Below are 15,916 nucleotides of genomic sequence, written 5' to 3' on the forward strand. Positions count from 1 at the left end.
GGCCCCGCGTACCAAAAAAAAAAAAAAAAAAAAAAAAAAAAGAACAGATGCTGGAGTAGAAGTCCACAGAAGGACCCAGTGTTACAATGAGAGTTGGCCAATCTCCATCCATAGAATATCCCCATTCAGGAGCTTCCTTGCGTTGCTGAGGTCATGGGCAGAGAGGTGATGGCTGCAGGGGCAGAGCAAGACAGGGCCCCGGCACCCCCTACCCATTTGCCCTCCCTCCTCAAGATGGCCCATTTCAGCTGCCCAGGAAACCACACCTTCTGGTTTAGCTTCCCTGGAACCTTCCCACTCCAGGCCCTACCTGAGGCTCTTCCTTCTCTACGAGCAGCCCGCCCACAAGTCTCACCCTGGCCCACAAACAGCATAGGACAACTCATCGGAGGTAGTGTATCTTGCTTGTCTTCTCAGGGGGTGCCACACCCAAATACCTACAGCCCAGGAGCCAAGTGAGGGTGGATGACAGCACCAAGAAGGCCCACGGCACATCTAAAAGGGCAGTTAGCTGTTGGATACCGTGCAGGAATGATGTCCCAGCCCAGCCAGATCTTTCAAGACAAGCTGGAAATGCAGTTTTGTTTTGCTTTTTAATGTGAAATCTTCCTAATTTTAAATTTGGTCACTAATTCAAATTAAAAGAGTCAAGCCCAGCATGTCCAGGGGCCTCATGCAGCTCATCCTTTCCATCCCTTTCTCTTCCCTGACCCAAAGCTGAGGAAGATAAGAATCCGAAACCTGGAATAGTGCCCAAGGGAACAGTATCTGGGAGCTCTTTCATATTTTAAAACTCCCAGCCAGAAGAAAATGAAGTGATCTTTCAGGTGACGTGGAACAGAAATTTCTGCTGCATAAAATCCCTCTTCCTAAACTTTCTGTTGCAGGTAATAGTAATAGCTGATCTTCACTGAGCACTTACTATGTGCTTGGCACAGTTCTAAGTGTTTTACCTGTTAACCCATTTGCAGACAAGGAAACTAAAGCTCAGAGAAGTTAAGTAACTAGCTCAAGAACTCCCAGCTAGAAGTGGAAGAGTGAAGACTCAGACCCAGGCAGTCTTCTGGCTTCAGTGCCTGAAGCCTTAACCAGTTACGTACAAAATGTCCAGCACCCTGATGTGCACATTTCTTTCTGACTGACCCCAGCCCTCACCAGACAGTGAAGGAAGGGTTGGCTGAGTGCACATACAGTCATGTGTTTGGTCAGTCCTGTCTCCCTGCCCTGACTTGGCCAGGCTTGCAGGTTATACAGGAAGAACAGTACCCCTGACTAGAAGATGTCCATGATCCACAGGGAGGGGTGTGGAAAGGGGCAGAGGTGGAGGCATTAAATGACTTGGTCAGGTCCCCACAGCTGGTCACTGGCAGAAGTAGCAGGAACAAACAGGCAGCATTATCCATTCTCCCAGTCAACAAATACCCTTTGAGCCCAGCTATGCCTGGCACCATCTCTGCAGTCAAGCCCCAGATTTACAATACAGGTTTAAGTGTAACTGTAATTGGCTGGACTAAGTTTTAAATGCATGTACTAGGAGGGACCCTGTATTCTTTTATATTCTCAGGTGTTCAGTGCCTCCACAGCAGGCAGAGAGCTAAAAGAAGAAAAGAGACTGCAGGGGGAAAATAATTTTCCTGGTTGGAAAAGATCAGAAGGGAGATTCATTTAGGAACTCAAGACCACAAGGTAAAGTGAGCACATAGTGTCTACTCGGCTTTTGCCAAGCTCTGTGCAGAAGAAACCATGTTCTTTGTTCTTTTTCCTGCTCATTTAAGTGGGATAAAAGAAGGTAGATCAGCGCCACCTTCCATCATACACAAATGTAAATTTTAAGTGGGTTAAAAATACAAATGTATACAGCATTACTTGGAAATTTTTTTAGAAAACAGTATTAGGAGAATATTTTTATTACCTCATAGTGCAGGCAAATTCTGTAAATATGGAACAACAAGTACAGAGTATAAAGGAAAATTGATAAATTTGATCACATTGGAATTTAAACCTTTGGTTTATCAAAAGATGTTTAAAACTTGGAAAGTCATACACTGGAAGAAGGTATATTTGCAATACATGATCTACAAAGGACTCATTTCCAAAATATATAAGAACTTTACAACAAGGCGAATAGAAAAATGGGCAAAAGATGGGAATGGCTCACCAATAACCAGGGAAACATAGTAGGATACCATTTCACACCTCCTAGATAGGCAAAATGAAAAGTCTCACTATCCTAGTAGCAGGCTCACTGCCAGTGAGGGTGTAAACTGGTTCAGCCACTTTGGTTGTGGCTTTTGTTTTCTACATTTTTTAAATTGAGGGGTAACAACCCACATACAGAGAGTACACAGAGTGCACAATCTTAGGTATACAGCTTGATGTATTTTACCTACATACATACCCAGGTAACCACCACCCGCGTCAAGGCATGGAATCCTTCCAGAAGCCCAGAGGGTTCCATCATACCTCTTCCCACTTCATCCACCTCTCCTTGAGACAACTAATATTCTAACTGCTTTCCTCACAGATTCATTCTGCCTGTTTTAGGACTTCATATAAACTTTTGGCTTCTTTCATTCAACATAGCATCTGTGAGATTCATCCATGTTGCTGCAGGTAGCAGTAGTTAAGTCCTTTTTATTGCTAAGTAGTATTCCATTGTATGGATATACCATATTTGTTTCCCCATACTGCTAGTGATTGGCAATGTGAATGGGACTATTATGAATGAAGGTGCTGTGAACATTCTTGACTTGAAGTACAGCTACTCTGGTGAGCAATCTGACAATGTTGTTAAGTTGCAGGTATGTATACTCTATGACCCAGGAATGCCACTCCCAGGGAAATGTGTTAGAGAAACTTTCGCACGTGTTAAAAGAGGCAGGAGTTTAAAATGCCGATAGATGTGTTATTCAAAATTGCAAAAATAAAAAAATAATATTTTTAATTACAAAAATAAAATATTGTGTTGGCCAAAAGGTTCTTCGGGTTTTTCCATAATATCTTACGGAAAACCCTGAACGAACTTTTTGGCCAGCCCAATAAAATACCTTAAATGCCTACCGACGGGAGAGTGGATTGCTAAATTGTGGTCTAGTCATACAATGGAATATACTGTATATAAGTAAAAGTAAATGAAATAAAGCTAATCATATCAACATGGATGACTCATAAACAACACTGAGTGAAAGAAGCAGGATGTCAGAGAACACATACTCTACAATGCCATTCATATAAAATTTTAAAACATGCAGTACATTACTACCACAAAGGACAATATATTGTTTAGGAACACATCTGTATGTAGTAAAAGTACCAAAAAATGCATGGCCTTGATAAACATAAAATTCAGAATAGTGATTTACTTCACGTTGGGAGAGAAGAGCTTGTGAAACTAGGGATACAGGGGGTGTCTGCTGAATTGATGAGTGCTTTAGTTCTTAAAATGGGTGATCAGTACACAAGAGGTTATTTTATTCTTTAAACTTGAAATATATCATAATTGTTTCAACAGATACAGGGATGGAGACAAGGGCAGTGGTGTGCTGATAAATGTTTGACAATTGGCTGCAAGAGAGGAGTCATTTACAGTAGTCAACTATTTCTGTGGCATAAATACTTCTGCCGTGGCTGATTTCACACCATCAGTATGATACCAGTGGATGCTCACGAGCCAGCATGAGCCAGCTCCAGCACGCCACTGACACTGAATGTGGGAGCAAACTGCTCTGAAGGCCAGAGCTGGGGGCCCAGGCTCCCTCTGAGGACTTTTTCAATACCCTAGGACATGGGTCGAGGGCTGGATTGTATTAACTTATGCTGTTAAGTTACCCCAAAACTAAGCAGGCTAAAACAACAAATATTCTCTCACACAATTTCTGAGAGTCAGGACTCCAAGACTGACTTAGCTGGGCAGTCCTGGCTCAAGCTCTCTCCTGAGGTTGCAGTCAAGCTCTCAGCCAGAACCGCAGTCATTTGAAGCTTTGCCTGGACCTGGATCTGCCTCCTAGCTCCACCTCAAGCTCACTCAGTTCCTTGTCACACCGACCTCTCCAGAGGGCTGCTGGCTTTCTCCAGAGCAAATGACCAGAGAGACAGAGACTGAGATGGAGGTGCATTGACTTTCATAAGCTAATCTCAGAAATGACATACTCTCATGTCTACAGTATCCCATTGTTTACACACACCAGCCCTGATAAGATGTAGGAGGGGATGACACCAGGGTGCGAAATGCCAGGAAGCAGTGATCATTGGAGGTCGGCTACCTCACTGATGCAGTTGAAGGTGAGTGCCGGTTGTCCTGAAATGCTTGTAAAGGGGTTAGAGGATGCCTAGGGTCTCAGCGCAAGGAGGGGCGTGGGAGCCTGAGTGTCCCTCCCCTTTGTTTTGCAGCTGAGGAAGCTGAAGTTTAGGGATTTACTGAAGAGTATGCAGCCACTCTTGTCAGGAGCCCAGGGTCTCAGTCTTGCCTTGGTCTGAGTGAGAAGGACCACGCCTCACCCTCACCCAGCCTCACCCTCTCCCAGCCTCCTGCCTTTCCTCTGCAGGTGCAGATGCTGGGGATCTGGCACATCAAGACTTTGATCAAGGTCACCTTGCCCAAGACCTCAAGAGTTCTTTCTTCCCCAGAGCTGTTTCCTCACATTTTCTTTCAGTCAAAACAAGAAAACAACCCCACTTATTTCCACACACCCTGCCCCTGCCACAGGGGTTGTTGGTAACACATCCCCAGTAGCCCCAGAGAGCAGCATATGCCACCGTGTTGGCATTGCCAGACACAAGTCTGTGTTGGCCTTCTGGGATCCCATTGCCATTTGCAGACTGCTGTGGAACCATTTCATAGCTCTGTGATCGATCTTTGAGTGAAATACAACACGCCCCAAACGGGAAGGAGGTACGAGGGAGGTGTGCTATTGCACTCTGTTTCTTGACCTGGATGCTGTTTACACGGGTTGTTCAGGCCATGAAAACTCATCAGATTGCACACTTGTGATCTGTACAATTTACTGTATGAATAGTACACTTAAAAGTTTTTTTAAAAAAACAGTCCCAAAGACAGGGACATATGTGTCTGGGAAGATCCCAGACAGAAGAATTTTTCTGAGCTGTTGGCAACCTTTATTCTCCAGGCACCACTGGGAAGCTCCACTCAGGTGGACTCATGGGTGGAAGATCTGAAAAGGGGCTAAAGTTAGAGGGTCCTTGGCAGCAAGATGAGAAGTAACGTTCGGGGTGAAAGTGGCATTCAGATAAGAAGTAATCCCCAGCATTGCTTACCTTTCTCAGCACTATCCCAAGCCTCAGTGACCCCAAAGCATCCTCAGCTGTAATGGGGCAATCAGGATGGGGGTGGGGTTCCTCATAGTCAGGATCAAACAGTGCAGCCCTAAGTGCTTTTTCTTAGTGGACAGGTCAGTGGGACGGGAGAGAGACAGTGGGGTAGGAGACAACGGGATCAAGCAGCACCATCAAGTAGAAGACCCAAGAAGGTGCTCACTGCTTTTCCTTTGGACGTGCCCCACTTTACCCCCTGTTCTCCAAACCCCATCCTGGGCTTCACCCTTTTAGGCACTGGTTCACCATCTTTCTCTTGACCCTGGGAGACAACAGTGATCAGGCCACCATAGAAGGAAGACCCAGCTCACCTCCTTGAGGACCCAGGTCCATGTACACCCTCCCTCAGCCGCTCTCCTGCCCCACCCCTGAGCTGGGGCTTTCCCAATCCAGCAGGCTCTGCAGCCAGTTGCAGGCTGGTGGAATGAGACGGGACCTACTGGGCTGAGCAGTCCCTCCACGGTTCACACCCCAGTCCTGGTTGGTCATCAGCCCATAGCTTCTTTGCCACCACAGTGCCCAGCACTTGTTGGCTGCTCAAATGCTTGATGCGGAAGGAGGGGCCTAAGGCAGGCCTTTCCCCACCCCTACCCCCAGCATGTGGAGCCATGGTAGGAATTAGAGTGACCGAGAGGGACGTGAATGTGCTGAGGAGGCAGGGAAGAAATTGGTGGTGAGGATCCTGGCTGTCCAGCAGCCAGGCCTCGGTGGGGGGGCAGGGGGAGGGTCCAGAACTTTCCTATTTTTCCTTCTTTGCCCAGTAAGGCTAGGGAAAATCCTGTCACAGCGAGTTACATACCCAACACCCATCCCTTTGATCTGCAGGCTATGCTGAGAGGTGACCTTCAAGATGCCCAGCAGAAGGTACTGAACTAGCCCAGGGGCTTGCCCTGGGGCTGACAGGCTGGGGGGTTCAGGCACGGGCACAGCTAATGCCCCCCGCTCAGGGTCCCTGTAGTGGCTTCCTTAGTATCCCTAGATGGATCTGTTCCCCAGTCATTGCAGCTAGCCAGCTACAGCAACCTGGCCAAAAACTGAAGCCATTCCTTTTAGCCATTTGCCGGAGCACCACCTGGAAGCCATCCTGGACTGGGCTCCTGTTCTCAGCCCCTCGCTGTGTTCATTGTCCTCTGACCTGTCAAGCCCTGTGGTCAAGCTCAGACCACACTTGGACCTCCTTAGTCCTCACCAATGCTCTACCTGACCCTCACCGGGGGCACATTCTGCCTCAGTGCCAGTCCCCGTGCTTCTGTCCATTTCTGGCCCCCTCCCCCGAACCCTCCCTGTGCACCAGCAGAGCCCTAAGAGCCCTTCCTAGTCTGCTCTGAGGTCCTGGGCCCCACATGAATCCCACAGCTCCACGGTTGCCCCTCAATGCTCCTCATGGGACACATTAAGATCCAGGAGGCCTGTGACCACAGTGGCAGAGACTTGGATCAGTGAGAAAATACAGGCTATGATATGGGTTGGAAAGAAAAATGTTCTGGAGAGAAGTGAGGTCCCCCTCAGGTCCTGTATGTCTGATCTGTTTCCACCAGTGTGTCCCGGGCAGGCCCTGTCTTATCCCTGCAGAGACTCACTTGGGGATGCCAACGTGGCAGGGCTGTGGAAGGTTTGGCCATGGACCTAGAGTCCAGGAAGATATGGGCTGGGCTGGGCTGAGGTGGGAGCAGCTACTCTCCCTTCCCCTCTGACTGAGGTTTTCTCCCCGCAGACCATTCCCTAGAAGACAATGGGGTCCCTTCCCCGTCCTGGGTTGAAGATTGCTACTTCTGCCTATTTCCGCAGTCCCAGCCTTCCCGGCTGGGCTCCTTCTCCCGACCAGCTGCTGACTCGGACTCTCCCTGCTTACACCTCGCTCTCCTGCCTCCTGCCTCTCCCCTGAGACAATCTCATGCACGAGAATCATTTTCTTAAGAAGGGTTGTTATTGCTAACCCCACAGCCTGGGACACGTTCCAGAGAAACCAACACAGGGCTGTGACTAAGGTTCCCGTGCTCTGGACTCTCACTCAGGGTTGGAGATCCTGGTGCCCTTTCCAAGAGGTTCTGGGAATCTGGGCTGTAAGCTCCTTGAGGGATGTTAGAGTTCATGCCGTATATACTTCTGGCTCCTACAGAATCCACTCTGGGGCCTTTGCTGCAAAGTCCAGGTTGGTAAGGAATTCTCTGATGATGGATTTCCCTCGTGGCGCAGTGGTTAAGAATCTGCCTGCCAAAGTAGGGGACACGGGTTCGAGCCCTGGTCCAGGAAGTTCCCACATGCCGTGGAGCAACTAAGCCCGTGCGCCACAACTACTGAGCCTGCGCTCTAGAGCCCATGAGCCACAACTGATTAGCCCGCACTCCATAACTACTGAAGCTCACGTGCCTAGAGCCCGTGCTCCGCAACAAGGGAAGCCACTGCAATGAGGAGCCCACACACCACAACCAAGAGTAGCCCCCGCTCGTCGCCACTAGAGAAAGCCCGCGCGCAGCAACTAAGACCCAACGCAGCCCAAAATAAATAAATTAATAAATAAATTAAAAAAAAAAAAAGAATTCTCTGACGGTCCTTGTTCTAATTTCTTAAAAAATCGCTCCCACCTTCTTTCTTCTGTTGCGGGCAGTGCTGGTTCAGAGACACAAGTGAGAACAAGTCCACCGTTCGAGTGACCCATGACTGGTGGATCAGTCCCATCTCAGAACCTGCAGCGACAAAAACAGTGATCCCAGGGAGACTTTGGGGCCCCGAGGCTCTCAGTGAAGCAGCGGCCCCAGCTGCTGCCTGGTGCCACGGAGCCCAGCAAGTCCCCGGAGTCAGAGGCAGGGTTGTCCCCTGGCACTGCCTTTGTTCCCCTCCCCTGAGAAGAGCGCCACACCTGCTTCACCCTGTCTTTCTCTAAACAGACTTGATCAGTGACAGGGCTGTGGGGAGGTGTGGTCAAGGAACTAGAGTCTTGGTTATGGAGGATCAGGTAAACTATCTCAAACTATCACTGGAGTGTGCATCCTGTAACACAGTCAATCAAGGTGTCCTGGGACAAAGGCATCCCAAGGTCAAAACCAAGTAGGGGTAACACTGTGAGCTATAGCCCTTCTTAGGAGTGGTGGGGTGGGGGTGGGGCTCACAATGCACATTAGCATAATAAAGGCTCTGAGAAGGCCTGTGGGAAATAAACTTCCTGTACACCAATCCACGGTTCCTGAATTTACATGATTACAAACTTTCCTTTTTTCTTTTGGCATATCACATGCTAATGGAACACCTTTTACACCTTTAGGAACCACTGCTGCTCAGCCTCTTTTCTCACCAGGAAAGGTATCAGGGAGGGGCCCTGACCCTCACTGCCACCCCTAGAAGGCTTGTCCCAGGTGTGGAGGCTCTACATCCTCACCACTCAAGTGTGTCCATGGAGCAACAGCATCGGTCGCTGACATCTTGTTAGAAATGCAGAATCTCAGGCCCCACCTCAGACCTACCCATCTGAATCTGCATGATAACACACCCCCAGGTGATTTGATGAATGACAGTTTGAGAAGCACGGGTCCACATCTCCTGTTCTTCCTTCTTCAAGAGGGCCAGGTGGGTCATCTCCCCAGCTAGGTGGGGCTCTAGGCCCCATATCTAGATGTAGTTGACATATTTTGAACCTTGCACCTACGTTTGGGAATTCCCCACATTATGAGTTCTCCTTCCCAAGGGCCCATGAGGGGAACCAAAAGGGACTGCCAGATGTCGAAGAGGCATCTTTGCAGAGGCTCATAAAAAAGGACCAGGGAGTTCTTCCAGCTTGACCTCCCCATCCCCAATCAGATGTCTCTTACACAGAGATGCCTGGAGACTCGAAGATGGTCATCTTGGGGGTCCAACCAGAGTCACCTCTTAAGAGTCAGTCACAGCCTCCCCTAGAAGGTCAGTGGTGATCATTCACAAGGGTCAAACGCAGTCACTCTTAGGAGCTCTCCCCCCACCCCCCGCCAACCCCCTTAGGCAGAACCCAGAAGCAAGGAAAGGTGAGCCAGCATCTAGGGAGAAGACATTTTATTGAGATTTTGCCACATAAATAGCTACACAAAGCTGGGAGGACTGAATGGAGCCCTGCCATCTCCCTCTGCACAGGTCACTAAGGAACCCATGGGGAGAATTGGGAGGGAGCCTGGTCATGACCAGAGAGAGAGAGGACCCCCAGATGCTGTCTGGAATGAGGAGTCTGATATGAGAGAGAGAAAGAAAGAGAGAGAGGCTAACAGCGTAGATGTCACGAGGGAGGGACAAGTGACAATCAAAGAGGTCACAGCACTTAGGATCACTGGGTCAGAGCCTGTACCACGTCCTTCACCAGCATGGTGCCGATCACCATCTTCTCACTGTTGACTGTCAGCTGGGCAGCTCCAGTAGGCTGGGCATCCAGGGTCAGCAGGACCAGGCTCCCGCTGGTCAGCGTCCTCCCTGCAAACCTGAGGTGGGGGTAAAGGAATGAGCTCAGCCCTGAGGCATGGGGCCCCTCCTTCAAATCAGGACCGAGAGCCTATCTCGTCCCCCTGCTGGTGGTCAGTACCTATACTCATCAGATGTCCCACAAGGGACACGACCCAGGTTGGCAGTAGCAGTCACTTTCTGTACCACAACGTGGTCACTCCGACAGGTGTCTGGCAGCGTGAGCTTCTCTGTGATCTCATTCATGCCCGACAGCTTTCCTGGGGACAGAGGTTATGATGAGGGCAAAGGCCACAGTGGGTACTGCTGGGTCTGCCCACTGAGCACCCTCACCAGGTTCTACTCAGGCGGGGCAGGTCTCAATCTCCCTCACCAGTCTTGAGGAGGGGCTGCTTCCCTCTCTGACCTGGCCCTCCGTCAGAGAGCCTTGGGCAGCCTCCCACCCCACCCAGGGCTCTATCCGTACTGCTGAGCAGAAACTGACTGGGTGCTTCCCCACTGTCAGACATCTGGGCCACCAGCCCCTTGGGAGTGGCCAGTGGACTTGGTGGCCAGTCAGTACTTAGAGGTTGCCTCCACCTTTTCGTCTTTCCTGGTTGGCCCTCCAACCCAAGTGCAACTCTCTCCCAGCTCCTGGAGGCCGAGTCCTCACAAAGAGATCACTGGTGGTCCTCACCCGACAGGCCAGAGTCCGGTTGTCACATGCAGCCCTCACAGGTGGACCCCTAATTTCACGTGTGGCAACAGCTCCAAACCTGTCCAGGACTCGTCGCGTCCCCAGGCACTCACAGCATCCCAAGAAACCCTCACTCTACGGGTCTGGCCTCTCCTCTCCACTCTCACGCTCTACCCAGCCACGCGAGCTCCTCCACCTGCCCTCCTGCCCGTCTCCTCAGCCTCCCCGCCTTCTGCTACTCCCGCCATTCTTCCCTCCTTTTGAGAACTGACATCCCTCTCCCGTCGCTGTCATGGCCTCCACTCCTAACTAGTGACATCTTCTTGTCCCTGTACCTTTAGTCTCTCCATATCAAGTCTCCTCGTTCCTAAGAAGTCCTCTCTAGAAACAGGATGCATCATGCTAGTGCTGTGTCTCCCTCCCCAGTGACCGCCAAGGTCCTCCAAAGAGGACTCCATCTCCCCAAGCCCTGGTCTCCTTCAACCCACTGCAATTGGCCTCTGCCCGCCTTTTGCAATGACCCGCTCTCTCTGATGTTGGCAGCAGCTTCCTATCTGCTGGATCTGCAGGTCTTCGGTCATCTGGGCCTGCAGGCCATCCAAGGCACTCTCCAACCTCCTCGTCTCTCGTGGTTCTCCTCCCACCTCTCACTGTTCCTTCTCTTTTCCCTCCCCTCCTTTTTCTGAGGAAGGCAGGTTTTCCTCAAGGAAGGTCTTTGACCTTCTTATCTCCCCACCCATCTCTCTCCCAGGGTGATCTCACTCATATTCACAGCTTCAGTTACCACCGCTATGCTCCTGACTCCAGCCTAGAAGTGTTTCCTGGGCACAGGCCCATATTTTCAGTTGCATATTAAACACCTCTTCCTGAATTTCCCAAATGTATTTCAAAAGCAGCCTCTCCAAAACTGTCCAAGATCGTCCCCCCCTTTCCCTTGCCCAATCCATTCTTCTTTCTTCCAGGTCAGGGGTTTGGCAAATTACAGCCTGAAGGCCAAATACAACCTACCACCTGCATGGCCCACAATGGTTGGTTGGTTGGTTGGTTTTTTTAATATTTTTTAAGTGCTGTGGGAAAAATCAAAGATAGATATTTCATGACACATGAAGATTATATGAAATTCAAATTTGTGTCCATAAATAGAATTTTATTGGAATGCAGCCACACTCATTCATTTATGTATTACCCGTGGCTGTTCTTGGGTTACAACGGCAAATTGCAGCAGCGATCACATGACCCAGAAAGCCTGAAACATTTGCTTTATGACCCATTAGAGAAAAAGTTGGCTAACCCCTGGTCTGGGTGAACGGCACTGCCATTCTCCCTAGTATCTAAGCCAGACGTTCTAGAGCCAGCTTATATGTCTCCCTCTCCACTTCCTTAGGGCAAACGCCCGTGGCTTCCCTCTCCCCCACCTCAGCCTTTCATTCTTTTTGCTGTGGTTCTAATCCTGGTCACCATCTCTCATCAAATCTATTGCAATAGCCTTATAACTGGGCACAGAATTTAGTCCAAGGCCACATACCAAGCAAGTGGCACGTTCAGAACTTAAAGCCAGGACTCAGGAAGCCCCATGTTGCCTCCCACTTACGCTGTTCTGCCTCTTTTTCCTGCTGCAGACTCTCTCAATTCCAGTCCTAGCTGTAAGTGTTGCCAGATTTCTCCTTCTGAAGCAGAAGTCTGAACCTGGCCCCGTCTTTGCTCAAAAACTTCAATGACTCCTCTACTGCTAGGAAAACGAAGTCTACGGTCCTTACCTCTCTAACGATGGAGTTGGACCCAATAACCTCTGGGACCCCTTCCAGCTCTGAAATTTTAGGACCAAAATCCTTTAGCATCGCGTTCAAGGCTTCCAGAAACTGGACCGCACATATTTTCAGCTTTGTTTTCACTACTCACCATTGCTATGGGCTCCTATGCCCTAAAGCAAACTGCTCCCCTCCTTTCTTCCTGTAAAATTTCACTAACACCTACTCATAATGTTTCCCCCAGCTGGAATTCCGGCCTAGAATTTTCTGCCTGGCTGAGTTGAGGCTGTCTCCAAAGCCTCACTGAAGTGTCCCAGGCTCTGTGAAGCCTTTGCTGGAGCCACAAGCTGTGAGGCCTCCCTCCATCTGCAGGAGCTGAGGCTCCCTCAGCATGACTGTATGGTGGAGCTGAATGAGCCCCAGGGGATGGTCCTGAGCACCCTCCCTGCCCACCTCCAGGGAACACTCACCCTGTTCCTTCTTGAACTCATTTTCGCTCATGAACAGAGGGGCCATAAGCTCCCCAACAGGTGGCTGAATGGAGACGTAGAACTGCCGGGTTTGGGTGCTGGGAAGGGTAGGAGGAGACAGAGAGGGAGTGAGGCCAGCATCTCTCCCCTCACCTTGCACTGTGTCTGAAGGGAGGGCTTGGAGGCAGCAGGAGAGGGAGGTAAGAGACCTGAGGTCTTGGGATGCCTTCCAGACACACCAGATCATGATGTAGCCCCACCTAACACCACCTCCAGCTCCAGTTTATTTTGACCCCACCTCTCCCTAGCCATCCTCCTACTGCTCCATGAGTTGGAAACATACCACAGCTGGAAGTTGGCCGCCTGGGTCGAGTCACAGAAATTAATGCCCATGACAGCAGTGGCAGATTCTCCGGGTGCCAGGGACTCTGCAGCAGTGTGAGGCAGGGAAAGGGGAAGAGAAAGACAGCATCACCTGATAGGTCTGGAACCCTGACCCCTTCTCCCCTCCACCTGCAGAGCTGACCACTCCTCTATGGAATCCTGGCCTTCTGAGCCCCTGGAGAGACTGTTCCTGAGTTTCTCCTGAAATGTAAACACCCTTCCCCCACTCACCCTCACCTGCTTTAAGTCAGTGCTGAAACAACCAAGGCTCAAGCACCTCTTGCCCTGATACGGACTTGCTCATTTCCTAGTCTGTCTTGTCCATAGATTGTGCTAGATGCCATCTCCATACCCCCATAGCCTAGACCCTGGCCTGGCACAGAGGGGGGCTTCAGAAACCACAGAAAGACCAACTCCACCCAGGAGCCTCCTTCTCTACCACATCCAAGGCCCTTCCGCACCGATTTCAGGAAATTCCTGGATGCTGATGCCAGCGGGCAGTTTGGGGGTGCCCACATGTAGGCCCTTGATGGGGGTATCAGAGCTGTTGGAGAAGTGGATGTGCACAGACACCATGTGGGGGTCCCCAGAGAAAGGTTGGCGGCTGAAGGTGTAGTCCACAACCAGCCCCTCGCCAGCTACACGGTGCAGCAGCTCCTGTCTCCCGACACCCAACACTGGACTCAGCAGCTGGAGGGGAGGAGGACGAGGGGAAGTATGGAAATGAACAAGTCAAGAGCCCGTCCCAGCCTTGTCCCTACTTGTGGTCACAGCAACGGAGGCTCAAAGCCATCCCTCCATCACACCCCCTTCACACAAATCCATACTGTAGGATACGGCACAGAGATGTGTCCCTGCCCCAGCCCTGTCCCTCCCCATCCCACTCACCGAGGGCACCAGGGGGGAGTCTGTGAGCGTCAGGCCCTCTAGGTCAGCAGCCAGGCTGGTGGACACAACCGTGGGGGGAGACACAGGCTGGACACTGGGAGGGGTGACTGTGGGAGTATATGAGAAACATTATGACGAGAGAGAGGCAAAGTGGAATTGGCTTGGATCAAGCAGGAGCCCAAGGCCTAGGGAGTAGACGGCTCAGCACCACGGACAGTGAGGCACGTGGCAGCCTGGTGGCTCCATGGAGATATCCATCCTTGACCCCAACCCCACACCTGGAGAGGTTGTCCTGCTGCCCTCTCAGGCCCAAAGATGGATTCTGTCTGCTCCTCCCACCCCAAACCCCCGAGGAACCTAGCCCAGAGCGCCCATGGCCCTTCCTAAGTCATACTCCCCAGGCCTCCTTCCCCCTGTGACTTCTACCACCCAAACTCACAGTCCTCTAGATCAAGCAGGGAGATCTCCTTGGCTGCAGGGGCACTTCTGCTGCTGGGAGGCTGGAAGAGAAAAGCAGGATGTGAGTGTGGAAGGGGAGCACCTTGGCCCGGGCTGGGTTATGGGGAGATGCCCGGGCCTGGCCCAGAGGCTGGGGAGGGCCCCGGTCCATACGCCCGTCCCCTTCCTGCCCCAAGGCGCTCACTGTTTTTTTCCTCCAGGAGGCAGGTTCCACCTGCTCCTCCTCTGTCTCTGATGTCATCTCAGACTCTGACGAGCTGCTGGAATCACCGCCCTCCTCTGAGGACGAGCCGCCTTCTTGTCCCTCTGGCGCCTTCTTCCGCTGCTTCATGTTCCTCTGCTTCCCTTCCTCCTCACCATGTTCACTGAGCAAAGGGGGCAAACAGGGCTTGGGCCCAGCCTGGATGACCCCTTCTTGCGTCACAGAAGAGCAGGGAAAGCCTTGCACATTGCGGGTGAGCGGGGGGAGCCTGGGCCAGTGGACTCCACACCTGAGCTCCTAGGCCTGGGCCGCAGTGAGAGCTTTAGACCAGCCTGTGCCAGCTCAGGCCCCTTCCCTGACTGCTTCTTCATGCTGCGCCCCACGCAGACACCTCCTGTGGCCATCACGTGAGCGGAACAGCTCCTGAGGAGGCTCAGGGACTCTTAGGAGACTGGCTAAGGCTGGGGGTTAGCCCTTCGTTTCCAAGGGAGAGCCCTGGAGCCGCCCAGTCATCTCACCTCTCACTGCTCCTCCCTTTCTCCTCGTCCTCATCCTGGTCTTTGTTGTCGGACTCACTGCTGGACTCCCCAGAGCCGCTCTCGCTGCTGCTCTTACTGTCCGATTCACTCTCGGACTCAGGGTCTGTGGAAGGACTGTCTCAGGCTTCCCTCCCTCGTGTGCAGTCCTCCTGGGGAGCCCTGGACACCCAGCTTCAGACTCTGCACTGAAGCAGCAAACTCACCTCTTCTCCCTCCAACCCCCCGACCTGCTCCCAGCCCCAGACGCCAACCAGACCGACGGGAACACAGATGGACCCGTGTGGACAGAGACCTACACAAGCACACACACATCTGGGACGTGCAATCCTCAAGTGCATAAGCACACATATAGGTGCACACAAGGAGGCGCACACCCCCTTGGACACGTGACCATCTAATACAGGAGCACACACGTGCGCCAGATAGTCAGCCACAAGGCACACACGCCGGCAGGAGCACAGGGCCCCAGCTCTGCCCATCTCCTCACCGCTGTCTGCAGACTCTGTGGGCCCTGATTCTCCCTCAGAGTCTGAGTAGAAGGGTTTCTCCTTCTCCCTCCTCTTCTCCCTGTTTGAGCACTTGGTCCATTCGGGTACCTGGAGATTGTGGGGTGGAGGGCGGGGAGCCGTTAAATCATGGAGGGGGAGGGGGAAGGAAAGCACAAGCCCCTCTTATCTTTCACCCTAGCTCTTCTCAGGGCCCCACCTGGTCCTGTCCCCAAGAGGAAATAACGGGGGGAGGGAAGGGACCCTGGAGGCACTCACAGAGCGGCACTGCCAGCAGGAAGGAACAGAGTGTAG

The 15,916-nt window shown here is 51.6% G+C and overlaps 1 protein-coding gene across 3 annotated transcripts in view; it reads right to left on the reverse strand.

The window, feature by feature from the left end:
* Positions 1–9,339: 9,339 nt before the first annotated feature.
* AP3B2 (adaptor related protein complex 3 subunit beta 2) overlaps positions 9,340–15,916 on the reverse strand; it is a 32,311-nt gene continuing 25,734 nt past the window's right edge. For all 3 annotated transcript variants that reach the window (XM_007470054.1, XM_007470053.1, XM_007470052.1), the window contains 10 exons: positions 15,604–15,712; positions 15,096–15,219; positions 14,560–14,740; positions 14,356–14,416; positions 13,917–14,023; positions 13,490–13,718; positions 12,988–13,072; positions 12,645–12,742; positions 9,872–10,010; positions 9,340–9,770 (listed from right to left, as the gene is read on the reverse strand). In XM_007470054.1, coding sequence (XP_007470116.1) covers positions 9,620–9,770; positions 9,872–10,010; positions 12,645–12,742; positions 12,988–13,072; positions 13,490–13,718; positions 13,917–14,023; positions 14,356–14,416; positions 14,560–14,740; positions 15,096–15,219; positions 15,604–15,712 — 1,284 coding nt within the window. In that variant the 3' untranslated portion in view covers positions 9,340–9,619. The remainder of the gene's footprint in view (positions 9,771–9,871; positions 10,011–12,644; positions 12,743–12,987; positions 13,073–13,489; positions 13,719–13,916; positions 14,024–14,355; positions 14,417–14,559; positions 14,741–15,095; positions 15,220–15,603; positions 15,713–15,916) is intronic.

This window comes from Lipotes vexillifer, unplaced genomic scaffold (genome assembly GCF_000442215.2).
Source record: "Lipotes vexillifer unplaced genomic scaffold, Lipotes_vexillifer_v1.1 scaffold532, whole genome shotgun sequence".
In the NCBI taxonomy this organism is placed as follows: domain Eukaryota; kingdom Metazoa; phylum Chordata; class Mammalia; order Artiodactyla; family Lipotidae; genus Lipotes; species Lipotes vexillifer.